This window comes from Nasonia vitripennis, chromosome 5 (genome assembly GCF_009193385.2).
Source record: "Nasonia vitripennis strain AsymCx chromosome 5, Nvit_psr_1.1, whole genome shotgun sequence".
Classification (NCBI taxonomy): Eukaryota; Metazoa; Arthropoda; class Insecta; order Hymenoptera; family Pteromalidae; genus Nasonia; species Nasonia vitripennis.
Window position 1 is genome coordinate 20,385,975 of NC_045761.1, and position 27,660 is coordinate 20,413,634.

At 44.6% G+C, this 27,660-nt stretch overlaps 2 protein-coding genes across 8 annotated transcripts in view; one reads left to right on the forward strand and one right to left on the reverse strand.

Annotated features, from left to right (window-relative positions):
• Positions 1-23,872, reverse strand: part of LOC100118678 — a 68,622-nt gene extending 44,750 nt beyond the window's left edge. The window contains exon 1 of the mRNA XM_031931242.2: positions 23,095-23,872. Coding sequence (XP_031787102.1) covers positions 23,095-23,182 — 88 coding nt within the window. The 5' untranslated portion in view covers positions 23,183-23,872. The remainder of the gene's footprint in view (positions 1-23,094) is intronic.
• On the forward strand, positions 431-27,657 carry LOC100118456 (cilia- and flagella-associated protein 206-like). Of its 7 annotated transcripts, none has more exons than XM_008207727.3 (15): positions 23,551-23,621; positions 24,197-24,378; positions 24,450-24,613; positions 24,706-24,877; positions 24,967-25,147; positions 25,228-25,397; positions 25,589-25,805; positions 25,876-26,005; positions 26,075-26,182; positions 26,263-26,365; positions 26,542-26,609; positions 26,687-26,835; positions 27,019-27,117; positions 27,185-27,320; positions 27,411-27,657. In XM_008207727.3, the coding sequence occupies exons 3-15, from the start codon at positions 24,521-24,523 to the stop codon at positions 27,621-27,623; spliced, it is 1,839 nt and encodes a 612-aa protein (XP_008205949.1). In that variant the 5' UTR covers positions 23,551-23,621; positions 24,197-24,378; positions 24,450-24,520; the 3' UTR covers positions 27,624-27,657. The 7 variants fall into 7 exon arrangements, 6 of the variants coding, with proteins under 6 accessions (XP_031787114.1, XP_008205926.1, XP_008205959.1 ...); XM_008207711.3 differs by having other exon boundaries at positions 24,197-24,287; XM_031931254.2 differs by lacking the exons at positions 23,551-23,621; positions 24,197-24,378 and adding an exon at positions 431-1,090.
• Positions 27,658-27,660: the final 3 nt, after the last annotated feature.

Here is a 27,660-nt window from a genome sequence, read left to right on the forward strand (position 1 = left end):
GATAAAAAAAATTCAAAACGGAGTCATCCTAAAAAAGAGCTTTCCCGCTTGTGAGAACAAGTGTTCATAAAAGACTCCGTAGCACGAAAGCCCTTGACGAGATGACACGTGTATTGGACTTGCCTTCGTACAACGTCGAGTGCAGCAGCATAGCAGTCGAAGCGGCTCACGTTTTTCCCCGTTGCGCTAGTTCGAAACGCTTTGAATTTTTCAAAGCCAAACTCTTCGGTAAAAAAACATAACAACACAGAAGAAGCCCCGAAGGTATCGATCGCCGCTTGGCTCTTAATTAAACCATCGCAAAAATGAGAACCCGCACAGCGCATAAATCAGCACTTCGCGGGCGGCAATTGTTAACCCGATTAAGCTCGGCCCCCAGCGTGTAACAGACGTCCCTTGTCACTTTTCCTTTCGGCCGTGCCTGACTCTCGAGGAGATCGATATAACGCGCCGTGTATACCCCACGTCTGTCAGATTGGTATCTGGAGCTAGAGGCTCCCTCGTATACGTAACACACGAAAGTGTGCGCTTGTGGAAGGTACACACACGCGCGCGGCAGCGGAGGGTTGGCAACAACGAAACTAATTCCGACGCCATTATCGAAACGAGGAGATCCAGTCCGTTGGCTTGTCATAAATATTTGATTCGGCTGACTCATCGAGGTTTATACGTACGTTTGTCCCGCTGGAAGAGTCTATGAGGCTGAGGTGGTGATGTAAGAAGGGTTTGAAGAGAGAGAATATTACTTATATCCCTCGATTGTGCAATATGCATACGTTGCGTCATGTGCAGGAAATTAACGTGGAATGTACTGAACAATTGCACTAGCGCAAAAGTTATAATTGAACGGAGGAGAAGAGTGTGTGTGTATGTTAAATGGGCTGCTATTAGCATGGCGAAGTTGGCAGTTTGAATTAAAACTTCATTAAAGTAATTGCATTGAACTGAATATGTAAGACGAGGGACTAATTAGAAGGCATTATCTCAGCTTCGCGCAACAACAAAAAAAAAAGAGAAGAAGAAAAGCGCGCGTGACCCGAGATCGATCCAATTATCTCGCTTCGATCTACCGGTGTTTAATGTCATCCAGGTAGGTCAAACGTATTTACATGCTCGCATCACTTTTTATTTATAAAACTAATGTTATACAAACCGACTTTCTTCCATCGAATATTTTTATCTCTCCAAATGGATTCTATAACCTAATCCCGCTTTTCTCGAAACATTCATATAATCCAAGTTACGAAGCGTACCGTAACGCCACGTTCCAACTAAGAGCCCAAAAAGAAGAGTCGCATACGTATATGAGAAAAAAGCCGCCTCCTCGGTGATAAATAAAGACGCAGCAGCAGCAACGCACAAAGGCTCGGCTAATTTTTGGACGGTCCCGAACAAGAAAAATAGAAAAGAAGAGAAAGAGAGAGTCTCTCCTCGAGGCGTGTGCCACCCCTCTCCATAACTCATTTGGATAAACACACCCTCGCCTCATCGAGACTCGCGCTTGGCGCAGTGGTTCTCAACCTGGGGAGACTACAAACTCGAAGTTAAAGTCTGCAGTTGATTAGAGGACCAGAGGCTGACGCTGATGCGGCGCTTTGTTATTAGAGGACGGGACTGATTTTCAATGGGAGTATTTGGAATTTTATAGGAGGGAGACTCGAGCTTCGATGACGTGACAAATCACTGCGGCTGATGGGTTTGATTTTTCAATCGGTGTGAACGAACGCGCGTTTAAAATTTAGACTTACGTAACAACGAAGGAAACCGCAGCTGAATTGCATTGCTTTGACTCACCTGGAACAAAAAGGAAAGTTTCAATTAGATAAGCGAAATCCTCCCTAGTACATGTGTATAGAATATGAATGCAAAGCTCTATCGATTCCCGATCTAACCTTCCATATATATATATTAGCCAGAAGAGCAGAACGTGAAAGCATTGTGTATACGACAGTGAGAGGCACATAACCTTCTGGTTCGTACTCTTGCGGTGTCCCGTTCGCCTGTCCTTGAGGCTAACCGCAGATTCGCGATAGAAACACACGTACAAACTGCTCCGAACAAGTTACGTACATGCATTTTTAACGAAACTAAAACAGGTGCAGCAGCAAACTGCTTACACGCGAAACTTTTCCTCCGACCTCATCAGCATTGAATACAATGTCGCTCGTATCATTGACCTTATACGAGATCTGCTGCACTATAAACGCCTCTTTCACACACGGAGATCGAGCACAATACTTTTCCTTGTCACGGGTCTTATCGCTCTGCACCACACGCCTCTCTGCTCTATTATGCATTATCCTATACATATTTTCTTCCGCCAGAGGACGGCTGCAAGTTTGCAAATATGCCGCTAATCTGCTTGCGATTTCCGGAACAAGGAAGCCCATTGAGTCTGTGTGTCTATTGTCGTAGCGCTGGCTGCTACTCCAGTTTACGACATGCGGATTATACGGTATACACATACGCTTGCAGCAGCGGATGTGTGCTCGCGTTGGCTTCCCTAAAATTATTACACGAGAGCTGCGCGGACTTCTTTCTCCTCGGCTGCGTTGGCCTAGAAACCATTGAGGCTGACACCGAAATTAACTTTTTTTTTCTCTCTTCTTTATGACGAGAGGTGAGTCACACCGCGTACTATGTGCTCTGTTTCACGCGGTGTGTTTGGTGGGTTCGTAATTGTGGGAAGGGTATTGACAGTGGGATAACGCGTTGTACTTTCGTTTTTCCAATGTATATCGTAGTAATTGATCCGACGATGAATCGAAATTCGCGCTTTTTCAGGTCGTTCAAATATTGGCTCGTGATCCCGTCGTTTACGGAACAACGAGTATAATTCAAAAGCGTTATTTACTCGCGCGCATAAATCCATATCTCTCCGCCGCGTGTGATCTCTCTGACTTTTAATTCTGTGCTCAGAGAGAGAGAGAGAGAGAGAGAGAGAGAGAGAGAGAGAGAGCGAGAGAGAGAGAGAGAGAGAGAGAGAGAGAGAGAGAGAGAGAGCATAATTTATATCAGTTCGTATTTATAACGCTGCGCTAATAATCGCCCCGTCGAAAAAAGCTCCGACTCTCGGGCAAACGTATCGCGAAACATTATTAAACTCACTGACCTGGAGAATCATATTTCCCCGGCACTTGGCAGGTCATTTTTAAAATCGAGCACGACAGCAGCGGCTGCGGCTTTTGAATAAATACCGCGCGCTTTCTTATCAGAGCTGACCTAAAATCAGTAGCAGACACACATATACATCCGACTCTGCTGCAACGGTTTTCATTTTTCATCCTGAATATTCTAATGAGTTTTGTAACTATATACGAAAGCATCTCGTGTTTTTCTTTTTCCCTCTCAAGGTCGCTCTCTCTCTCTCTCTCTCTCTCTCTCTCTCTCTCTCTCTCTCTCTCTCTCTCTCTCTCTCTCTCTATTGGCGAAATTTTCACACGTACGAAACTTATCGATCCCCTTCATCCTCGCTCCAGTTACCGCACTTACTCACTTCCAGAGAGACCGGCTATATTAAAAGCTCTCGTGGATGCAGTACTGTGTATTGTGCCGCTGCAGACGATTCGTGACGTAACACCGTCCGGTTCCAGTTCGCTCTCGTGTATATTTTTAGAAATCTACGAGCGCGATCTGCGCGGAATGAGCGAAATTCAAGCTTTCATTCGGGCTAATTGCTGCACGTGTTCCCTTCAATGAATTCGGTGATTCGAGCTGCGAGAATTGTTTTTCAGGAATAACCTCCGGCTGGGATTAATTCGATCGAGGGAAGATTTTTTTTTTTCGGCGTTATTGTTTCGAGAGTGGGCGAGCTTTGTTAAACCGGATTGACGGAATTGTTTTAAATTATATTACTTCGTTTGAAAGCATTGAGGTGAATTCATTTTATTTTTGCAGTCAGTAACTTCCAGCCATCGTGATCCGACACATATTTCATTTTTGTACGAATTCGCGTTATTTTCGAGGATTCGAATCCCGAGTGAACTCCGATATAAATTCATACTTCGATGAATCGCGTTGGCGCACACGGGCATCACTCTTTCGACATGCATAACCTCTCTCTGACACTTTTATGAAATCCGGAATGAACTCGCGCTGGCATTTTTCATTTATTGTGAATCGTCCTAACGTTAAAAATCGCAATAAATTATACTCCGTCGCGCAGATCGAATCCTGATTTAATTCACCGAATTTGTAATATATTCAAGCTTTTTCCGATACCCTCGCGAGAGAGGGAAAACCGGGCTATAAATAACCCCGTAAAAAATACACCACCGGTAACTTTTCAGCCTTGAAAAAGAAAATTCGGGGTAGGTATACTAGACACATGCAGCACTCGAAAATTCGTAAGTCGAGAGGGAAAGGGAGTACATAAATTTTCCGAAGGCAGCGGCAAGCGCCGTCGTGTCCGTGTAACGCATATACACTCGTGCGCGCGCGTCTCGGTCGTCGACGTCGTCGCGCGCAGGCGGCGAGTCGAGTTAAAACTGTGGGCCATTGTTGGTGCTCGCGCGCCCGGGAATAGATTTGGATCTCTGGCTGCGACGCGCGCGGCTTCACTCGCAGCGGTTCTCATAATTCGTAGGGCTCGTTATGCTGCATGAACCTCGGGGAGAAAAGAGGCCCAAGAGAGAGCCGCTTTGGTTACTATTTTAGGAGGAGAGCGAGTATGGAGGCTGTGAGTTTTTATTTAGAACGCCCGCGCGCGCAGTGGATTACGAGTCGTTAGAGAGCGAAATTGTTGTGATTAATCTTGGACTTTTTTACGGGGATAATTGCGCGGCAGAGATGAGTTTTTCGGATGATTTAAGTGCGGTGCGGGGTGAGTGGAAGATAAATAAAAGCTTGAGAGTTGATGAAAATATGAGAGAATAGAGTAGAATTTTATGATGAGTTTAATTATTATCAAGCGCGAGTTATACCACTCGAGGTACCTATCACCGGAAATTCTTTATCTTTGCTCCATATACCAAATTTTATTTTTTGGGTTAGTTTTAATATCGCACCTTCGGTTGAAACTGGGTGAGATTCAGTCTAATAAAAGAATATACTTTGATGCTGGCATACTAATTTTGTAATTGCCAGCTTCTGTTCAAGCTCTGGTTAGTTCCCCATAATTACACAAAAGAACTCTTTATCAGAAGCGTTGTGAAAGCGATTAGCCAACGCGTCATTAAAATATCTCCACAAAAACTAATAATCCATTCCGAGAACAAATATTGCGCACTATCGCATCTTCCACGATGATAAACCTTCATGTCTTCATAAATCTCATGTCTTGCATACAACGTACAAATACTTCGTTGGGCATTTTTCCACTATATTTTCGTTAGTCCACATCGAGAAGTAGTAATATACTTTCAAAACACAAACCAAACGCACGATTTAGAAGAGACATACGGCAAAAGCACGTTCACTGACAAAATAAACCTTAAATATATAGTTCAAGTCGTCGGCGCGCGCGGCCAAGCACCGGACGTAATTCAACCGTAATTCGCCGATTTACATAATTGACGTAGATTGTCGATCTGTGCAGTTTCCTTCTCGCGAATCGTCAACTATGGTCTGCAGTCGAACGCTGCACACGCGCTCGAACAATTCTCGTTTCGACTTTCCGTCACGCCCATAATCCGTTATGTAAAAATATTTCAGCCGACATTCCGCTCAGAAATGTTGAATCGAGGCTCGTGGTTTTTAGCGCGAGCTGCGAAGAAGATAAAAGCTCTGGATTTTCAGGAAGCGAGGAAAAGCGTAAATTAGCAAAATGCAAGATCCCTTTCATGTACACGAGGAAAAAACCGCACGTGAGAAAAAACTTGGACTTGAAAGGGGACTAGAGAGAGTATGAAAGGTTTTTCATCGGATTACCGAGTGCAAAGTTCAAAGCTTCGTTTAATTGAACTACTAGAATTTTCTTTCCCGGTGTATACTATTACTGCACTTCAACTTTCAATGCTTCGCGAGATTGATGGAAAATTTTAGCTCGTTTCTTTCGAGGTTCACGTCCCATTAACCATCGTCAAACATTATGAGCCTCTAGTTCAGATCGAACAAGTGTACCTAATACACTTCGCTCTGTAAATCGTAAACTCCGCAACTACTCCAACGTCGACCTTATTTACCTCTTCTCTCTCTCTCTCTCTCTCTCTCTCTCTCTCTCTCTCTCTCTCTCTCTCTCTCTCTCTCTCTCTCTCTCTCGCTCGACTACTACGGGGTCGTCGTGTGCTGTACCAGCAAGTAGCAGCGCACTTCAATCTAACTTGGGTCCTTAACCCCTGTAAATTTTTTTTCGATAAAGTATATACTCCCCGGGCTCTTATCGGCCTCTCGTTCCTCTCCTTTCGACGATAAATTAACTTCGATCGATAATCGACGCTGTGTGCATCCGCCGGCTGCATCATCATCATCATCGGCCACGACCCTTTTCTAAGCGACCAGATCACCCCTACGTACGAGCGATTTCGAATACAGGCCATATGGCGATCGGAAAGCCTTTATAGCTATATATAGGAAAAGAGAGTGTGAACGATGAGGAAACGAAGAGCGAAGAAGCCGTTCGGCCGTTTTTGCCTCGATGACGATTATTACGCCTCTAATGATGATGGCTTCCCTGACAGATCGTTGGTCAGCTGCGCGCGTGAGTTTTTCTTTCTAAATTCGGCCGACGACGCACGCGGAGAAAGTCAATTAGGTTTTTTACCGTTACGCGCGCGGAGGATGGATTCCTTCGTTGTGATAGAAAACTCGACGACATAATAGAATCGTAAACGCACAAGCTACGTTACACAAAGCCGCACACGCATCGTCAAACGGAAGTTCTCTTCTTATTGTCTCAGTGTACTGCTCTCTCTCTCTCTCTCTCTCTCTCTCTCTCTCTCTCTCTCTCTCTCTCTCTCTCTCTCGCACAAAAAGCTATCCCCGAAGCAATGTACATCCTTGCTTACAATAATCCCCCTTTCTGTGGAAGCAATAAAATCGAAATCGCTCAAAAAACTTCCGCGCGTTTTCCCACTCTCTGCGTACGCGTACAACAGGTATACGCATCGGGAGAGGCCAAAAAAGGCTTGGCTTTTAACCGCATTAATGAGCGCTTTCGCAATAATGGATCAAATATCCCGTTCTCTGTGTTTGACTTTGCCGACGCCGCCTATTGTTCGGCTATTACGGGCCGATGCAGCAGCAGCCGGAACTGCGAGAGTGAGTGGGATTTCTGAGGAGGGGACTTTTTTGTGTGCACCACCGCTATTGCTGCTGCGGGTCCTTTTCTCGGATTGTATTGTAATTTGAAAGCCGCGTGTGTATAATGATACACGCGTGTGTTTGGGCACGGGACTGTTGGCAAATTTCTGGGGTCGACGCGTGCGCGACGATTTTTTTTTTCTCGTGTCGGGATGAAATATGGACGTCGGCGGTACACCGGTGGGCTGAGTAATGGCACCGTTGTTTCGCGCGTCGATCTTTTGATCGACATGGTTCGCCTGTTATTGCTCCCGCTACAGTTCAAAAATTGAAAGGAAAGTATATTTCATTCGGAATCGATATACGATAACGCACATATCAAAGAAAGAAGAACAATACACGAAGCGTAAGCTCAGGCTTACACAGGATTTTCCGCGAACACGTTCTCTTCTCTCTCGGCACACAGGAGCCGCTCAGAGAATCACCGCGCGCGGCGGCATAATGATCTGCGCTTTCGGAAAAGTACAAAAGGTATTCGTACACATACACACACGCACGAGCGCATAGCAGTCGGACCCTAATATTTCAGGCTAAATCACCGTGCAACAGGATCCTCGTGCCATTGTATTCGCGCGACGACGACGATGGAGCGAGCGGAATTTATTTCTATCGAAGCGGCATAGCCGCGCGCGCAATTTCCCAACTTTACGCTTGGACGAAGCTGCCGATATTCCATTGTTCAAAATATGCGCCTGCCATTTTTTCACCGAGGAAAATGCGTGCGTGAATTTTCTGATCTGGTGTGGTATATATTATGCGGAGTTATATAAATATACGTTAGACGCTGTGTGTATGAATCCCGTAGGGAGAATACATCGATTTAACGATCGACACTGTGAAAGTTTTATCGCATTCATCGCGGAAATAAACAACGGAACAGTTAACCCCTCGTTGAATCGAGCCGCTTCACTATATTCGGTAAATTTTCCACAATTAGCCCTGCAACTTCACCAAAGTGTGTGCATATAATCACCGAACAAACGGGCCGCAGCTTTTTTGCAAAAGCTCGAAACTTTTAATCACGCCGCAGCTCGCGTTCGCGAATTTTCAAGCACGCCTCGCGTCGGAAAGTTTTGCATACGATGTGATATGCAAAGAGCTCGGCGAAAGTCTCGTGCGAGGAGTGAAAAGTCGCGGAGGATTTATCGGACGAGAATTAATGGCTCGTAACCAAATGCCCTCGAATGTGTATACAGGAAGGCCTCGTTTATTAAAGTACACCAGACGCGCGAGCGCCAAAAGGAGCCGATGCGCAGACAGTCGACCTTTTTACGCTCGATTGTGAATGGATACGTTTTATATTGGAATATAGTATGATTGTAATGAAATAGTATAAATATAATGCTTAACGGGTGTTGTTCGGATTGAATTTTAACGGCGAACAGGAGAGCTGAAAATCTAAACTTTGCTCGCTCGGTTAAATTAATGCAACGTTACACGTTTTCTCTGTGATAAAGTAGAGGAAATAATTAGCCGACAAAGTTTCTGTGTACATATAATTTCGTAACTCCTGACTCATATTCTCTTTCTCTCGCGCGAATTCCTTATTCGCAGATTTTACGCTAAAACTAGAGCCGAGTTTACGCAATTCTCACAACCATTATACTGCACTGAATGAATTGCACAATTGCAATAAGCTCGTTTAATAATATATATCTGCGCGCTCTTTGGTCCAAAAAGCGATACACGTATCCAGAAAGGGCTAGAGAAAGAATCGCGTAATGAGCCGAGAGGGGAGAAGGATATTTTTGAAGGCGAAGGCCGTCGTGTCAACAGCCGGCTCTACACTGCATCTGTTGCTGCTGATGTCGAGCTGTTCTTGATGCCATAGCGGAGAGGAAAAACCGTCGAGGGGTTATGCTCTCGCCGGCTGCTCTGTCTCTCTCTCTCTCTCTCTCTCTCTCTCTCTCTCTCTCTCTCTCTCTCTCTCTCTCTCTCTCTCTCTCTCTCTCTCTCTCTCTCTCTCTCTCTCTCTGTGTATACGATAATTCATCGCGAGCACAGTCGTGTTTTCTTTAGGCAGAAGCTTCTCCGCTCCGTAGTATGAATCATGTCCGCTGATATATTCAATTTGTGATTTTCATCTGCGCAAATATATATATATATCTTATTTCGTTTCTATAATAACATCGCAGCGATTCGACTAATTTGACTTCTACCCGTGTGTAACGGTCACTCGCGCGCGAATACAAACAAACAGAAAGCGAAACTCGCGCCGAGTTGGCTAAAAAGGAGAATAAAGCGCATAAGTGTGCAATATTTAGGTCGCGTACGTATACGGAGCATCTCGGCAGTGCCAGATGGACCGAGACATTCATCGCGGCAGCAAAAACAGACGGGGAGGATAAATCCCGCCGCGGCGGCGGCTCGTTGCTGCCGCTTCTCTCTCGATGGGAGAGAGAAAAGAAGAGAAAAAGGCGCTTTATATCCTTGGAAAAATCTCGCTCTCGGTTTTTGTAGTCGTATAAACGCCAAGCGCGCGAGCGTTTTACGGTGTTTTCAAAACGGTACAACAACTTTTTGCTTTGTTTTTCAACGCGTGCGTGCGTGTAAAAAAAGCGTTTCGTAATTTACGACGAGCGGGCGATAAAGTTCAATTTTCGGGCGTCGAAAGTCTCTGGAAGCGAACAAATCGTCTCGAGGGTGTAACATCCGTGAAAAAGCAAAACCGGCTTAATTCACGTGCGTAGCATTGAGGGAGGGGGAGATCTACTTTCCCATTCGAACAGCAGCGGCGCGGCAATTCCATTCGAATCGTCGTTCGAATTTTTCACGATGATCGATATATTGTAACGGCAGAGCCGGTTTTTATTATCTGCAGCTGGGGATCTGTGTATACTCTCTTTACAAAGCTGGGCTCGATCGACGAGAGAGAGGGACGAGACACGCATTGTTATACGCTACTCGTATGTGGAATCGACGAGAGCACGGGGCATTACGACTGACACGGGAAGTAATCTTAATCCAATTTACATGGAAAAATGTTCTCCGATCGAACGGTCGTTATACGCAGCACACATAGGGGAGGAGGTGCTTTATGTTTGTTTTTATGAAGCGTTGCTTTCTACGTGATTACGTTGTCGCGCGCGACTGTAAAGAGCGAAAGAGGCGCCGGTACGTGTAATCGCGTCGTTACAGTCGAGAGATTTTGATGCGCTGCTGTTTGGGTGCAGTAGTTTGGACGCGTGTATTCGAAACGAATTCGTTTCTTTTTTTACGGAAATTAAAGATTTAAAACTATTTCCAATTCTAAAAGCCCTCAAGTTCAGAAGTCTGCTCAGCGCAATCTAAAACCAGCCTGTGTCATTACGCATTCATACAATGCGCTGCTTCTTAGCATTATATATATATATATATATATATATATATATAATATATATATATATATATATATATATATATATATATATATATATATATATATATATATAAAAGTTATCGCCGGCTCATCCCGTCGTCGCCGTCTAGTCGCTGCCCGAGTCATCATTCATGCAAACCACCTCCTCTCCTCAAGGGAAGAGCAGAGGCTCGGCTATACATACACGAAGAGAGAGAGAGAGAGAGAGAGAGAGAGAGAGAGAGAGAGAGAGAGAGAACTAGACGAAGCATAGAGAGAAATTATAATAGCACTACCGTAGCATCGTAAGCTCGAAAGATATATACATGGGCTGCATCCCGTAATAACGTAGCAAATTGTGCTCGTTTTCCATCCAGGAGCGCGACTGTCCGCCCACGAGTTTCTTTCGCGCTCTTGACCCCGCACACACAGAGAGACGAGTGATTGCAGTCACTGCAACAACAGTATCCGCGCGCGCGAATGTGGGAGTAGTGTATAGTGGTCTCTAAAGTGAGATTTCCGTCGACGTAATCGCGTGCGGTAAGCGCGCCGATGATTTTTTCTCTCTATCTCCCTCAATTGGACGGGCTGATATGATCGATCGGGACTACGATGATTATGGATGATACGGTTAAGTAGGTTGAGCGCATCTGCCATAGCGGTGATGATATGAGTGTCAGAATTTTATTTTTGTATCGAAGATCGTCGATATTTTCAATAGCAGAGTAAAAAGAAAGAAGCACAGAGCACTGCAGAGACAGGCTTTCAAAAAACGCGGCTCGCCGAAGGCATATCCCTCTCTGTTTATATTTACCGAGAGCTACTACCCCGAGATCAAAGCTTTCGGGCATCGAGATCACACACGAGCGCGCTATTTATTTTCCGCAAGCTCTACGAAAAAAGCGAGCCCGTATCTGTATATACACCCGAGTAGGGGGCCGTTTGTTCGTTAAACCGAACGAAAATTGAATGCCGATAAAAAGTACAAGCGCGAGAGCAAAAAACTTAGCCGTAAAGTCTCGTTGTTTCGCGCGAGGGAATACGAACGAGCGAACGAATATTCTCGCTCGGTTTTAAATTTTCATCGATATTCCGAGAACAAATCTCTCTCTTGCCTCCGCGAGAGAGACTTTCGAAACAATCGGCGCGAAGGTCGACCGATGAGTGAAAGAAGGGGACCTATAGAGAGTAGAAGCGGGGGGAGAGGGGCAAGAGGCCGTAGCAAATTGACGGTAATTTGCCGCGAAGTAGTCGCCGCCGCCGAGGCTAATCATTGCCGAGACGCTTTTTTCGGGCTTCGCGCGTGGGCGGACTTTTTGAATTTGGAGAGCTGTAATTTCACTCGATATTATGTATAGGTATAGGAGCTTTTTATAGTGCGTACACGCAGGATGAATAATTAACGTGCGAGGCGTTGAAATAAAATATAACAAAAAATATCTCGCGGATTTCCTAAGGTCGTTTTGTAACGATATAAATACCTGCAGCGACTGCTTAGCATATACATGCTCTAATAAACTGAAAATTTACATGCCGCAAGAACCTTCTTACACACAACGCGTGCTTACGCCTTCTTCTTCCTCTCTGTGTGTAATGCAAGAGTTAACATACCTGAAACAGAGAAAAAAGGAAGCTCGTTAATAAACCAAGCATAACTTATATTATGCAAATATAGTTTTAAAAAATAAAATACACCATTCGCGATCGTAAACCTAAAGCAAACACATCAGAGAGAGAGAGCCTACCACACGCGACTTTTAACCTCCGTACACACTTATTTACAGTCGAAATATAAAATCCCCTCATTAAAGCTCGCTCCACTCGCGCGTAAAATCCTTTGATTGTCGCATAAGCGCACGAAGATAAACCCTCTCGGCGCACTGCTGAGCTCGCAATCTGCGCACGCGCTGCTCGGCGCTCTAAAAGCCAAAGAGAGACGGAATAACGATAGCCAGCTCTACTCCGCTGTGTGTGTATGTGTTTAAGTACACAAACGGCAGAGCGAACGAGAAAGAGAATCCGAGATGACGAGAGAAACTAACGCGACTATGTGGGGTATAAATATGCTTCCGTGGAGGGAGAGAATATACGGGTGGTGAGAGTGCAGGACTGCGGGAGTATCGGTACTTTGTGCGCGCGAGGATTGAAATAAGTGGCTTTCGCCGATATGGAATAGAGTTTTCGCTCTTGAAGTATCGAGGTGTAAATAAATTCGAAGCTTCGGTTCATGAAATATTTTCTCTTTTAGTGCAGTACAGTGTAAGGGAGCTGAGAACGTTCGAGAAAATTCGGAAGAAACTGCGAGCATTTCCTCCCGGCCGCCATGGGGGATTTCCAGGTCAGGCACATGACGAGCCGCAACCGCAGAGGCGGAAAACTCTTGAGAGCGAACAGCCGAGAGAGAGAGAGAGAGAGAGAGAGAGAGAGAGAGAGAGAGAGAGAGAGAGAGAGAGAGAGAGAGAGAGACGGGCATCGGCGCAGAGCCGCTTTATGACCGTGGAAAGTCAAACCCTAGGAATTTTCTACCTGCTCTCTCGCTCTCTATGCTATACCGCTACGCACTTCGGGGGCCACCTGCCACGAACACCGACCTTCTGCATCAATAGACTCTCTTTCTCTCGTCGGGCACCTGCTCTTTGCGAATTTATCCACCGCGGCCGTTTTCGCTCGCAAGTTGGTTCAGCTTTACTTCTGTATTATATACTGGAGCGTATTTGAAATTTCATTCTCGCCGTTAAATCTGATCGATGTTTATTGGATAATAGTCCCGCGTGTATTTATTGTTTCTCAAGAAAACGAGAATCATCGCTTAATGAATTCCGGGGATTTGAGTCTGAGCTGTCGGATGGGCAATCGTTTTATATTATAACGCGCACGAGGCGCTGCTCCGAGGAGTTTTCGAGATGGGTTTATTTTTAAGAGCCGAGACGTGTTGAATTTATCAATCGACGGGCCGTTATGATCGATCAAGGCTTTGACGTCCGATATTATATACTGAAAGCTTTTTTTCGGTTCCTCATTTTAATAGATGCCGATGAATGTCAAAATTTACCTAATTCAATAAAGCCTCGTTGCTATAGCGAAAAACCCGACGACCGTGTGAATCTGCATATTTCTTTGGCTCCGTTCATCAGAGCGTGAACCCCGACACTTTCGTTCAACTCATCAAGTTGCAATCGAGTCCACTCTTCAGACGCGACACATCGCACATAGCCCACTTTCCAAGCCACGCATACTCCAAAAGGAAATTTCGCGCCACTTTCGCGCACAACAATCGTCATAAGTGAAAAGCTGCAAAAATAAGTACACCTATATTGTCGATCCAACTTTCCATACGCGACAACGCACTTACTTACCCATCAGAGAAAGAGCAATTAGCGCGATTAATGTTCCAGCGCTGTATCCGCACATTCGCCGCCTAATACGACTGCCGCTCGCGCGAGAGCTATGGCTAATTCACGTGTTCGGTGTAGGTACATATACGAAGGTATGCATTGTGCGATGGAGCCTCCCGCGCTGTATTTAATTTCGCATACTGCGGTGGCGGCGACGGCTGCAGCTTTGCACTGCGTTATATGCATGTATGCGACGTAACGTGTAATTTGCCGCTGTCGGTTGGAATTTAGTTGGGAGCTCTTTTCGGAGGGTGGGTTGGATTTTGAAGAAGTTTTATTTACTGTATATATACGTCTCCCTTCTCGAGGGGGTTGCTGCGCTCGACGGGTCGGAATTTTCAAAACGGATTTTTCACTCTGTAATATAAGTATAAGCGCTTTGAGTGTATTTACGTATTCCCCGAAGTAAAATCGCGTTTCGGCTCGGCGGTTTCTTTATAAAATACAATGCAATTTCCATTTCTTCGCGGTGCGTTTGTATATATCCACGAGAGAGAGAGAGACCCGCAAGTCTAATTGAAATAATAGCTCGGTAATCAAAGTATACCGGGATTCTTGCATGCGCAGAAATTGTACAAAGTTATATTTCGGAGCGTTATTATCGCAACGCATCGTATAGCATTTTCCCGTTGAAAAAAAACTCGGAACCCTTTGTTCCCCTCCCGAAACACCGCAAATCCGTGCTAAGCTTCGTTTTCTCGATACACACCAGCTAGACCTACACCACACAGAAAAGTCCTGGTCTCGCGCGCGTGCCGATGGCTCCGAACGTGTCCCCCTTTCATCGGCGAATTCTATACACCAGCCCTACGGCCGCAGGATTTTCGGCAACGGCTACGCTGCTTTTTATTTTTAGAAACGGAACTACGCGCGCGCGTGTGTGTGTGTGAACGTGCAAAGCTCGAAGGGAGCGAATAAGACGTCATTGTTGCTGCGGCGAGATTGAGTTCGCTGGACTCTGTCAAAGGAAGTTTTGTCCCGTGATTACAGTCGGTGAACGAGGGAGAAAGAGAGAAAGAGTTATATTGGACTTTCGGTCGAGATTGAAGAGAAGAGGAGATGGAGGAGGAGGACAAAGAAGTTCGTAATGGGAGAGATCTTAATTAATATTTGCTGCAAACCGTCGCCTTCTCTGCGTCAATCGCGTTTGAAAATTATTCCGAGCAGTATAACGAGAGCCAATGAACAGGTCATAAATATCCCCCGAGGAGAGAGAGACGACTTCGATAAGCCGATGTGTGTGCTCGGTGGATATTATAATTTTTCCTCTCCCTCGGCGATCAATTTGACGCTCGTAAAAAGCAATGAAAAGCCGAGCATAAAGTCGTAATGGTCTCACTTCGATTCTCGCGGTTCATTTCGTTTTATACAGTAGCGCCGCTGCGCGATAATCCGACTTTTAAATCAATGTCGTTTCGCGCGCGCACGCTCTGATCGAGCGTATTATAAGGCCTTGAAAATCTCCGGACTTTTTTTGTGTGTCCGGTAATGCTCCAAGAGACAGACGTTCGTTGAATTTGTAATGTCAGATGCGAGAGAGGAGAGCTGAGGCATTATACGGACGTTAGTCACGGGGATTTGTTGTGTTGAATAAACTATTATGGTTTGTATGTGGATATGCAGGACTGGAACTGGAATACGAAAGAGAGAGACGCGCCGGAGGAGATAAGGATGTGGGTTTCGTATTGGAAAGTCGAACGGGATAACGTAATTAGTTGCAGGCGCGTTTTGCTTGTTTATTTAAAAATGACGGGCAGCGAGTAATGCGAGGCTTGGCATGTAATTGTAGATCATTTTCCAGGAAAGTACATCACTGTAGGATGTAATTTATCCTCTCTCTCTTGTTGCTCAAGTAATTATTTACTTGTACACTTTTGTAGTCGTTACATTCCTCACAATTTATAACATCCCCTTTTTTCCAAGAACCAATACAACATTTTCAAAAAAAAAGCGACGTTCAATCTCGCGACGCAATATAACAAAATATCAAACGCCGTTCGCGAGAGAGAGAGAGAGAGAGAGAGAGAGAGAGAGAGAGAGAGCAGATGTCAACTCTCGCAAACTCCCGTATCAAACTACTCCCGCCAACGATCCGAAACTCTCCCTCAAGAGTCTCTCCCAACGTCTATAACACACAGCGAATCGAGACCAAGTCGTCCGAAGAGACAAAAGGACGACTTCGCTCCAAAGACACAAGAGAGAGAGAGAGAGAGAGAGAGAGAGAGAGAGAGAGAGAGAGAGAGAGAGAGAGAGAGATCCTTCGAGCGAATATAACGCAGCTGAGAAAGAGGAGTTTTTATGCGCTGTACAGTTATATTCGCGCACAGGCATCAGCGACACGCCAGCGGAGCCGTTAACGGAGCTGTCGACCCCGAGAGTCGGAGAGAGAAAGAGAGAGAGAAGAAGCTCGTCTCTCGTCGGAGGAACGAACGCAATCGCGCAATTACGTGGGCACACACACTGTGCGGACGCCCATGCGCAGTTTATCTCGCGACGAGCGCGCGCGACCCACATCCATAAATTAGCCGGGAAACTGAGCGCGAGATAGCGCAGGGATGGCTTTGAGAAAAGATCCCGCCAGTTATAGGGAGAAAGAGAGGAAATTCCTGTGTAATGTAAATAAAGCTGAAAAAAAAATATCGTTACTGTGCACTGCGATATATAAGCTTAAATTTTATTCCCGCGAGAGCTGCTGGTTGTTTATCCTTATATATCCTTCGCTCGGGTCTACGTTATTGCTGAAATTTTAGAGATAGCCGAGAGCGAGAGAACGTTTTCAATGTCGGAGTCGTTCCGTTTAAGTAGCTACTAACTGCGCCAGCTGTTAGCTCCAGAGCTACATCGACGAATTTTACGCGGCACTGCTGCAGCGTTTAAAGTAGAGGGAAAACGGACCTCGACTCGAGAAGCGCGCGCATTCAATTTTACGGAGATGTAGGATATACTGCCTTGATATTCCAGAAGTTTTCTCGCAGGCGCAGCTTTTGAAACAAGCTCGCAGTATGGAAGGCTTTACGGTTAAGCCCAGATTTCGAATGTTTAATGCATACCCGCGGCTTACGTCGAGCTTCGCTGTAACGTATCGGCGACGACGTATAGTGTGGGTGTAACGATATCATCATCTAAATCCGAAAGAAGCCAGAGTTCCGATATATTCTCGAATCGCTCTATACCTGGCGTGTAAAACAGCCGTAATAAAAGGCGTTTAAAGTGACTTAATTTTCCCCGTCGTCCATATAAGGGCAGTGTCCGCGTGTAAATTCTAAATGGCCCTCGGATTCTGCGCTGCGAAACTGTGTCGCATAAAACATGTATTTTACTGCGAAGAAGCAGCAGGGAGAGAGAGAGAGAGAGAGAGAGAGAGAGAGAGAGAGAGAGAGAGAGAGAGAGAGAGCGGTTTCTGCGTTATTATGTAAAGTAACGCGCGAATTTGGGTTAAAACGACTGTAAACAAGTTTTGCGCTGCGCTAAATTCTGTTTTTGGCTTTTCGGTGTGCACCCACGCCTGCGTGAATAACGTTCGGTAATCGAATTCTGCTTTTAGTTTTTAAACTCTGCAAAGTCCGAATATAAGCTGCAGGTCGAAGAAATAATTTAATCACGAAATTCCGCAGCTGCTCGATATAAAATATACAAGTTATTCAAGACATTCTCGCTTTATGAGCTCGCTTTTTACCCGGCGCATCAATAAACTTCGCGCTGAATAACATCAGAGAGGGACGCTCCTATATGTGCAGCAGTCGATCACAAAAACCTGTCGACAAAGCATAGGAAGCTCGTACACCTTCGCTCCGATTACCAGAATCACTTTAACCGTCGAGGCGTGTCTAATATAATACGAAAACGTAATTTTTCGCGGCCGAGCGAACAGGCCAACTTCCGGACCACGTATGTGTGTGTGTCCACACGTCGTCGTGAAATTCCCCGTATAGACACCGGAAATTTTGTCTGTGTCTCATCGTGCACAGGATGAATCACCAGCGCGAGTATTTGCTTGGAAATATAAATTGTCGATCTTGACGATGTGCTGGCAAGTGTGTTGTAACGATGTCTCGTGAGACGTCAATGGTCGATAACGAATTTTTAATTCCGACCGGACGCTCGCGAGTGTGTGACACTTTTCACTGATTGGATTTTATCTATCGATAGAGCTATAATGTTGGCGGATAGATTCGAATGTGTATATTGTATCGTGATAAAGCAGGCTATCATTTTATATCTGAAAATTCATGTCGAGTGATTTTACGAAAGTGGGTACTATTAACTCGAAACTATTATGAATTAGAAAGAAGAGACTTAATTTGTTTCGTAAACATGTAATTAAGACGCAGATAATAAATCATCGTCGATTTTTAATCGTCATTGTGTCGCAGTAGAGATGAGCGGCTTTCCTTTGTGTTGAAGCGCATGCAGCGCAAAAATCACAATTGACGAGACGCATAATGCGAGAACTATTGCACAAAAGCGCGCGCGCGCGTGAGTGGAAAAGCCTGGCGATTCTTCACGCGCAAGGTCGAGAGGTAGATTCTCTCATTGCGAAAATTATTACAATGAGATTTCTCGCAAACGAGGTTTATTTTTACTTTATTCTAATGAGGAGACTCGGGTCATATTATTATTATTATTATTCTTTTCAAACGTAGATCATTAAAAATTTCGCCGGAAAATTCCCGAAGCTGCAAGAGCGAGTGCATTTCCCAGAATAATCTAATTTTCGCGCGCGCGCGCGCGCGAGAGAGAGAGAGAGAGAGAGGGAGAGAGAGAGAGAGAACTTGTCGAAAAAAGTCATAAAAGGAAATCTCGGCTTCGGGGAATGTGCATGTTCATCAACTCCAAAACAGGAAAGTTTTCTATTTTAATAAAATAGCAAAGTTTTTCGGTACATTGAAATCCCGGGGATTAAAAAAGTTCCGGTAAACCCGTGCGCGCGCGGTGTGCTACTGCAGGCTCACACACAACAATGCAATAAAGCCTCGCGGTATGGTATAGAACAGACGTCACACATTTTTTCATTTTTCTTTTCAGCCGGAAAAAAGAGCTGTTGTCGAGCTCGTGTTTTACGCAACGTGTGCGCGATTTTTCTTTTTAGTCGTTCGCGCGTTTCGTAATTAATTACCAGGCTTCGGGAATCCAGTTTTCCCGATGATTATCGTTTTGATACGCACTGGTTTTTTTTTATTGCTATTACATAAAGTGGGTATAATAGTGCTGAGTTTTAGCTTGTTTCGTTGGCGATACGTTTTAAAGCGAATTTTTCGAATCGAAACACAAAGAGTTTACTGTCCGCAAATTTATTAAGGAGATATGATGAGCTTGACAGGTGGATTAGTCTCTTTGTTCCAAGAAATTCTTGTCTCGAAGCCAAAACCGAAACACGATACCGACGGCGCTTCGTGATTTATTTATTCAAGACTTTAACAAAGACTCTTACATTAGCCTACTACTTTTCACTAATATGTTCTAAATGGAGAGACATTTTTTTGTAATGATAACTCATGGATTCGTAAACTGCAAATTGAATCATAAATATTTGATCTTTAATCAAAAATGTGATAGTTGCGTCTTCATCGATGAACATGAAACAAAAAAGAGGGGATTTCCCAAGCGACTTTCTAATTTTTTTCATCGATAATTTCTTTCAGTTAAAATTATCAATGAGAACAAAGAGTTCATTGTTCCTTCCTCGGAGTACACTGAACCTATACCTAATAATAGCGAGAGAAGAGCTCACTTAAGAGCAAACGACTATATTATATTCATTTACCACCATAATTAACCCGACACTCTCAACAAACCCTTAGCAACATCGACTACCAGTACTCGACTCTCACCTCAAAGCCCGAAGCTAATTTATTTCAACTTTTAATCCATCGAAATTCCATTTACTTCACCGTATAGTTCACAAAATTAACGCATTACTGCTCTAAAACAATTGTCCCCCAGCACATAACGCTCTCTACGGAAACTCCAGTGTGTGTGTGTGTGCAGTTTACGCGCAAATTCCCTCGCGGCGCACGCACTTCCGGCCTTTACACTCGCTGTGCAGCTGAAAAGCCATTGCACCTGGTGATGCGGTGAGTCGTCGGCTTGACTCACGGCGTGATTTTCGAGGCGCCTTTTGTGACCCGCAGTCGTCACGGACTTTGGAGACTGGCATCGCGATTAACACGTGCGCGTGAATGCAATTTTTTTTCTTAGCGTAATTACTGTCGGGCTAGTTTAAACGAAGCTTCATCCTTTTATCTTCTAAATTTAGAACCTCAACGTTGCGTATCCAAAAAATTCAGCGACGATCTCTAAAACAATCAATCAGCGCCCGGAGTCGGTCAAACCTCAGACGCCACCACCCGTAGAGCTATCGCTTTCGGCACCTTTTTCCCTTCTCGCACATTTTACCGAATGCTGCTCCTCTATCTCTCGCATTACCTCACTCCCCCCTCTGACTTTCTGGCCTCTTTCACGCCGCCTCTGTCGACCTCCGCGTAGGCACTAATGCACACCGAGAGCAGCACTGCAGACACCAGAGAGAGAGAGAGAGAGAGAGAGAGAGAGAGAGAGAGAGAGAGAGAGAGAGAGAGAGAGAGAGAGAGAGAGAAATGTATACGGGCGCCTGTTTACGTTGTAGCGGCGGCGTAAATTTTCCCTCCACACACACATGGGTCCATTGGGACGAGACACACGCAGCCTCTCCCTCTTTCGGGGATCAGCCGCCGGCGGCGCGACAATGCACGTAAATTCTCCGACCTTATGCGCCGCCTTTGTATCTTTCTATCGCTTTTTTCCCCTCTGCGGAGGTGGACCGGAGTTTATATACGTCTCTCTGTGTGTGCGTGTGTGACCTCCGAGTTGGCTCTGTGCCCATTGATGTGTAGTGCGTTCAAGACGGGAATTATGGCGCGGAGAGACAGTTTCGAAAGTGCGTATGTTCGCTCGAGCGAGAGATGTTTGGCACACACGTAAAATCGAGAGTTAAAACCGATCTCAGCTGTTTAGAGCACTATGCGAGGGAAAAAAAATTTCAAAGCTCCAGTCAATTACACCTTTCGTTTTACCGGCGGTGATCGATTGGCCATTTGTCCTGCCGACCCGTAGTAGCGGGGGGCACCACAGCAGCAGCGCACTTTTTCCCGTTTCGGCCGTCGCTCATTGTCCGCGTCTATAATGCTCTTTCGTAATGGCCTATTTCACGCGCTGCACACTCGGTTTTTCTCTTCGAGTGAGAGAGGGAATATATCCACGAGCTGTGTACTCGAGAAACAACAACACACTCGACGTCGAAAATTAGAGAAAAGAGGAAAGGTGTATGGCGAGAGGATCGAAGGGGTGAGAAACTTGAATTTCGAGATCCCGAAGGTGAAATAACAATTGCCTATATCGGTGATGAGTGAGCTGGCTTTTTGGGAGAGTGTAGAAGTCAGCTTTTGTAGGAGTTATTGTCGAGGATACGGTTATCTTCGAGTGGACTGTTTTTTTCCCGGTTTCCAGGGCTTTGGGTATAATCAAAAAATATTTTACTCCGTTCTATTGTGTATAAGTGAAAAATGCAATAAAAATCAAAGCTCTACCACCCAGATGCCTAATGGCCCCATAACGACACTCGACCAAATAAAAACACCTTAAATCCTCGTATAAACGTCTCACTAAGGTCCTAATCGTGTGTCGTATAAAACACAAGAGTCGCTCCTAAAATATCCTCGACCGCTCGGATGCCCTCACTACGTGCTGATGCAGCGATGATAAGTATCTTATCTCCGCGACGTAATCAAAGCGCGTATTTTTATCTAAACGACACACGGAGCTTCAAGTCTGTAAATCATAAGACGATACGCCCCTCGGAGATATCTGCAAAACGTTAAACGAAGTTTATCGTTACAGACTGAAGTGTTGCATTACACAGTTTGGCAGGTGTTGTCTTTTCTCGGTATTGTCTTCTTGGCTCTGCGAGAGACTTTTTCTATATGTGTCGTCGTGATACTCGCGCATTGTCTTCTTCGAGAAACAAAACGAGAGACTGCGTTTTCGTAAGGGATTCTTCGTAGAGACGAGATTAAAATTAATGTACACGCATTCGTTGACTTTGTTTTTATTATAGAGAAATGGGTCAGGCGCCGTCGCGATGCTCAATTTCAGTTTTTAAGCGAACATCAATGAAGCTTTATTATCATTCGTATATCAACGACGATGATTAACGACGTGGGTTTTTCTCAACGCAATAAAACGTTAATTATTCCTCGCACACTGGGTAAACAAGTTATCAATGCTGCGGTTTGTTGTCGTGCCGTGACATCCGGTAAAAGCCCGTAACGAAATCGACTGTCACTAGTAATTAGTTTCTCAATGAAAAGCAGACGTTTGTACTAATATCGACGGAATTCTTCTTTTCCTCAATGTATTCCGACACTAAATTTAAAGAGCTCTGTTCAACGTCGAAAATGCAAGCGCGCGCGCTGATAAGCGTATATTTTGAATATTATCAAGAAAGGCACTTGTGTTTGAAATGACATACCATTAAGACTCCGGTTTCATAAATTAATCATTTATGGAGCAACGCAGATATATAGTCAAAGTATAATATTATAGACGATCTGGTCGAAGTTCCATGCAGTATACAAATTGTCTAGAATTAACTGTCAATAAAAGATTCACTGAATAATTTATCGAACGAACGAACGAAAGAAAAATTCAATAGCTCTCCGTCTCCATTGTTTATCAACTGCACCGCGAAGCGAAATTAATAATTCAGACACCGCCAAACAAATCGAAACTCTGCGTGGCGATAAATAATCTTTTTATTAACAAAGCACGCACCCGAGAAATTCAAGGCCCGATATATAGTATGTATAACAATCGTAAAACAGCGGCGAGAGCTATAACCAAACTAATCAAGCAACTTCGCGCTTCTGGTAATTAAAAAAACATTCCTCCGCCTTTTCCAAGCGTATTATATCAGGAAGTCGAGCTACTGGAATTAAAATTCTCTCAAAGTCCCTCTCTTTCGGCGAAAAATTTCCAAAAGCGCGAGGGTCAGCTGTGCAGCGCGTGCCGAAGAAGAAAAAGGAAAAATCGTGCAGCAGCAGTAAAAAAGAGCTCGATATAAGTATAACTGTGTGTACGATGACTCACCTTGGATACGCGCGTTGCTCGCCACGACGACGCTGAGAAGCAGCAGGACGACGACCGTCAGGAGCCGTCGCATCCTCTCGGCCATCATCTCTCGCGAGAGGACACAAGATCTTGCGTTCTCTTCTTTTTTTTCACCTCTTCTCGCCGATGCTCTCGGGTACAAACCGCTCACGCCGAGCGACGCATGCTTTGTCCGCCTCCAGCTGCACCGCGCACTCGTGCGTACATCCAACTCCTTCCTATATATTATAATTCCTCTCGTTTCGAATGCACCGATATATGCCCGATATTACAACTCTCGCTCGCCTCTTTTTTTTCGGGAAAAGAGGGGAGGAACTGTCACTGAGAACACTGCGCGTATACTTTGTTGTTGTTGCTGACTGGGAGGTTAGGTTGCGCTGGTTAATAAAAGCACACACTGCTGTTGTAATGTAATTATCGTCTCGCGAAAAAACTGAGCTACGGAACGGGACTCGGTGCTTCGCTCGGCTCTCGACGCATCGTCCTTTGTTTACCTCCTGGTGCAGGTGTGCGGGATGTGGTGTATTGTGTATAGGCAGAGGGACGACGCGCAGAAAGACACTCGCGCGCGCGCGAACACACTACTGCACCGCTCGACGATCCGTGCCAGACTGAGACTACTTTACTTCGCGCTCGCTATGCTGCTGGCTGGTGGCCTGCAGCACAGTAGCCGGCTGAGCGAGCGATCGCGAGCGAGTGGAGGGAAGGAGGTCGGGTTTTGTGTGTGTGCTATTACTGTATATATCGCGGGAGAGGTCTGTTCAGTTGGTGCGTATAGGGATTCGGGTGGAGTGACGGTCGGTTACGGTTTCCGAAGGGATTTCGAAGGGCGGGAGTTTAGGGCGAGGTTTAAATTTTTATTAGGTATTTCTTAAGTAAAGGGGTTGAATTTTTTAATCTCGTGTGTGTGAATGTTTTAATCGAAAAAGTTCATGGTTTAAAAATGTGATACAGATATTTCACGAGATGCGTCACGCTTTTACTACGAGTAGAAAAAATCGCATTTTTCTTACACGAATCGTCCAGACAACTGGTTGTTTTTATCGCTCGATGATAATGCGATATTATTTATTTCTGTCAGCTCGCAGTGAGTCACTAATCTGTGAAATATGTAGTGCAGTTCGTTGAACCGAAAGAAGGCCATCGTTTACACGAAAAGCGACGGAGTAAAAGTAATATTTTGTTTAAAATTTTACAAATATCAAACTTGCATATAACACCGCGTGAAAGCAAGTCATCAGTAGAAACAAAAAAATTCAAACAGTAATTGCACCTGCTACTCCTCCGCGCTCACAGCTCCCAATAACAATATCGATCAAACTTACATTGTCTAGCTGCATCGGCTTTGACTTTCAAACCAAAGGCTCCTCCTTATTCGCCAAGTGGATCACTACCAGTTGAGAACATGGACACCTCCTTCGCTGATTTGATTCAGGAAATCACCAGAGAGTGCAAGAATAGGTGCATCGAAGCGTCTTCGGATTTCGTCGCTTTTCTGGTACGCGTTTATTAACATCAATCATTTCGGTTTGACCCAGTCAAAACAGCCACTAATCGATACGAATAATAATTCATACTGCCTCTGTTAAGGTGTCCCTCGTATCACTGAGTTCGACTTATCGAGCCGACGATGGCGAAGACGAGACGAGCAACGAAACGAAAATACTCGCGAGCGTAATAGAAAAATTGCTCGATCAATCTGGCCCGAGTCTCGCCACGCTCAAGCTCCAGTTCCATTTCGCCAAGCACTATCGCGACCGAGGTTCCCCTTATTTTTCATTTCAGTGCGATTAATCGCTCCTATTGCGAAATTATACGTTTCCCCGATTTGTAAGGATCGTTACTTCCCAGAGTCGATCATCAAGAAGCATCGGACGAAGCTCGCGAGCAAAACCTCGCCTCTGGTCAAGGAAATCTGCGAAGTCAACAAGCTCGAGAACGCCCGGGAAATCGAGAGGCTCTACCAGAAGATGCTCGTCGTGATCACCCTTCTGAGTGGACTAGGAAACCCCACTATCCCTACGATTTTGAGGTATATTATAAAATCTTCACACGAGACAGCCACACGGTCGAGTATATAAAATCCGACGTTCCACGTTTCTGTGTACACAGGGAAGTCGCTATCGCCCTGCAAAGCGTTCTTCAGCCTTCGGAGCTTCCGCGCTACGTTACTCTATCAAAGCGAGAAAAGGAAGAGCAACTGACGGAGCTGGTTTTTATCGTCGCGGGCATTCGTCTCTTCAACCGCGATTGTCAGCGCGGCGGCGAGGGCATCGACGATCGTAAGAAATACACACATACGCGTTTCCTTTTTTTTACTTTCCCGCAAGAGTGCAATGTACTCTGAAAGAATATTGCTCGGCTTCTTTTTCTCTTCATCGTCGAGCTGGAAGTCAATTTTTATTTTATCGAGCAAACACACACTGTATATAATGTGTGTAAAAGAAAAAAAATTCCGCGGCGCGCGCGAAAGTGCCGAGTATTTTGCAGGCGGGTATGAATAGAACGCGCTTGTCAATCATTCAATTACTGGAGCTGCTCATGGAAAAAGTGTACAAATTCACCGCCGGCGTCGAGGCGGCTATACAGAGCCACTTTTACAACGACTGCGAGGACGGGCCCGAGTTCAAAGACATTCTGTGGTCTATCGAAATGCTCGTTGCGACGCGACAGCAGGAGATTTATGTGAGGTGTGTATTATTTTTTGGCGTTAACGTGTGTCCTGTAATGTTTGGTAGAATTTTTTTCGTTTTGACGCAGGAAACTGTTGTCAGATTTGGAGATCTGCGAGGAGGAAATCAGATCGTTGATAAATCGGTTGCAAAATCGGCTGATTCAGCTTCACGAAACTGTGAAGTACAGGACTGCTATTCCCACTACTCAAGTTTACGTGAGCGTCGTTTTTCACGTCTATTCTGTTATTTTACAAGTAAAACTTATCTAATCTTGTTTTGTTTAGCCACAATTCATAGAAATCGCCGAAATCTGGCTGAAGCTTCAGGACGAAGTCATAGTTTTGAGCTACATAAACGACATGCTCTGGCAGCTGCAAAGTTTATTTCCGAAGGTACTACAAGTCTCATAATATTCGAGATACTTATACCTAAATAAATAATCGTTGAATAACGAAATAAAAATAATTTCCAGTCGCTATCGCCTCACCACCAAAGTGTCCTCGAGCGAATGCTACAAGAAGTCGAAGTGCTAACCGATGCCGAACGACTGGAGCAAACTATGGGAAAATTAATAGGTATAACAACTCGTTACATGATACAATGGAAACTTAGAAAGTATGCGTTGCTCAATCGAACGTCAATTATCAAGAAACTGCACGAATTACATATATATTCTCGAATTCTGTATCAATTGCATTCAATTTCAATATTTCGCAACGCTATACAGCACGTCCATTATCTTTATTCACAGTCGAGTGCGGAGAATGTTCTCTCGCCTACCCGAGCAACGACACGAATTTCGACAAAATCAATTTGCAGGTAACGAGCCTGTACATTCTCGTAGCGATTAAAAGTAATTTTCACACCGTATTATAACAGTAAATTTAACCCTACAGTTTCTGGGCTTTTGCGCTTGGAGCTTCGTCGTTGGAAAAGGTGCATTGATCCCGGGAAATCCAAATATTGGCGTTGCGGAATGGGCCGGCAAGTGTTTCGCTTTTAGCTCTGTTGATGCTGCTCGACAATTTGGAAAGTGCCCAGACAGGTTCGTTGAACCGTAGTAAAACACGACACAAAAAAAGCTAAAGGATTCGAGGAAATTCTAGTCACAATATACACACCTATAAACGATTGGAATAAAAGAGTCGAACATTTTCTGTACTATAGCTTTTTATGGAGTATTTTAGTTCATCGCCCGGAGGTTTTCAATAAATTGAATTTGTTTTAGATTTTTGTACGCGGCTTTGGATATTGTGAGAGAACGTCAGGAATACATTCATTTGTTCCAACTCTACAATGACATTCAAATTATGAATCGGCAAGAAAGGCGAGTATGCAATTTTTGTTTGATAAATGAATTGTAAAAATTCCAACGGCATATTATGTTACTTCAGACTATCTGGAGAATATATGCCTCTGAAAATTCGCCAAGACCAAGAAGTCCAGACGGAGATGCACGTTTTTCCCACATTTGTCGACAAGAATTATGCGTCGAGTCTTTGGCTACACCGACAACGAGCTCTGCACTTGGTAAGCTAGGCTATCTCGACATTTATTGATTTTCTTTGTAATGCTAATAAATTAGCGCTAAATATTTATCAACAAAATATCAATGTATAGGCCAGTATCTGTCAATGCGTTACTAAAAGCACGCAAACGTCCAAGTCTCATTTTCGAACTGGTATTTGTTTGCAAACATCGATGCCAAAGGAGAAAGAAGTTCAAACAAGGAAAGACGGCAGTACAAATACAAAAAAGATGAAGAAATACATCTTTGGTTTGCGCGGCCGCGATAACAATGTTGAATTAATCGATTGTGCTTATAACAAATAAAGATGATTTTTTTCTATAATGTTTACTTATAAAAGTT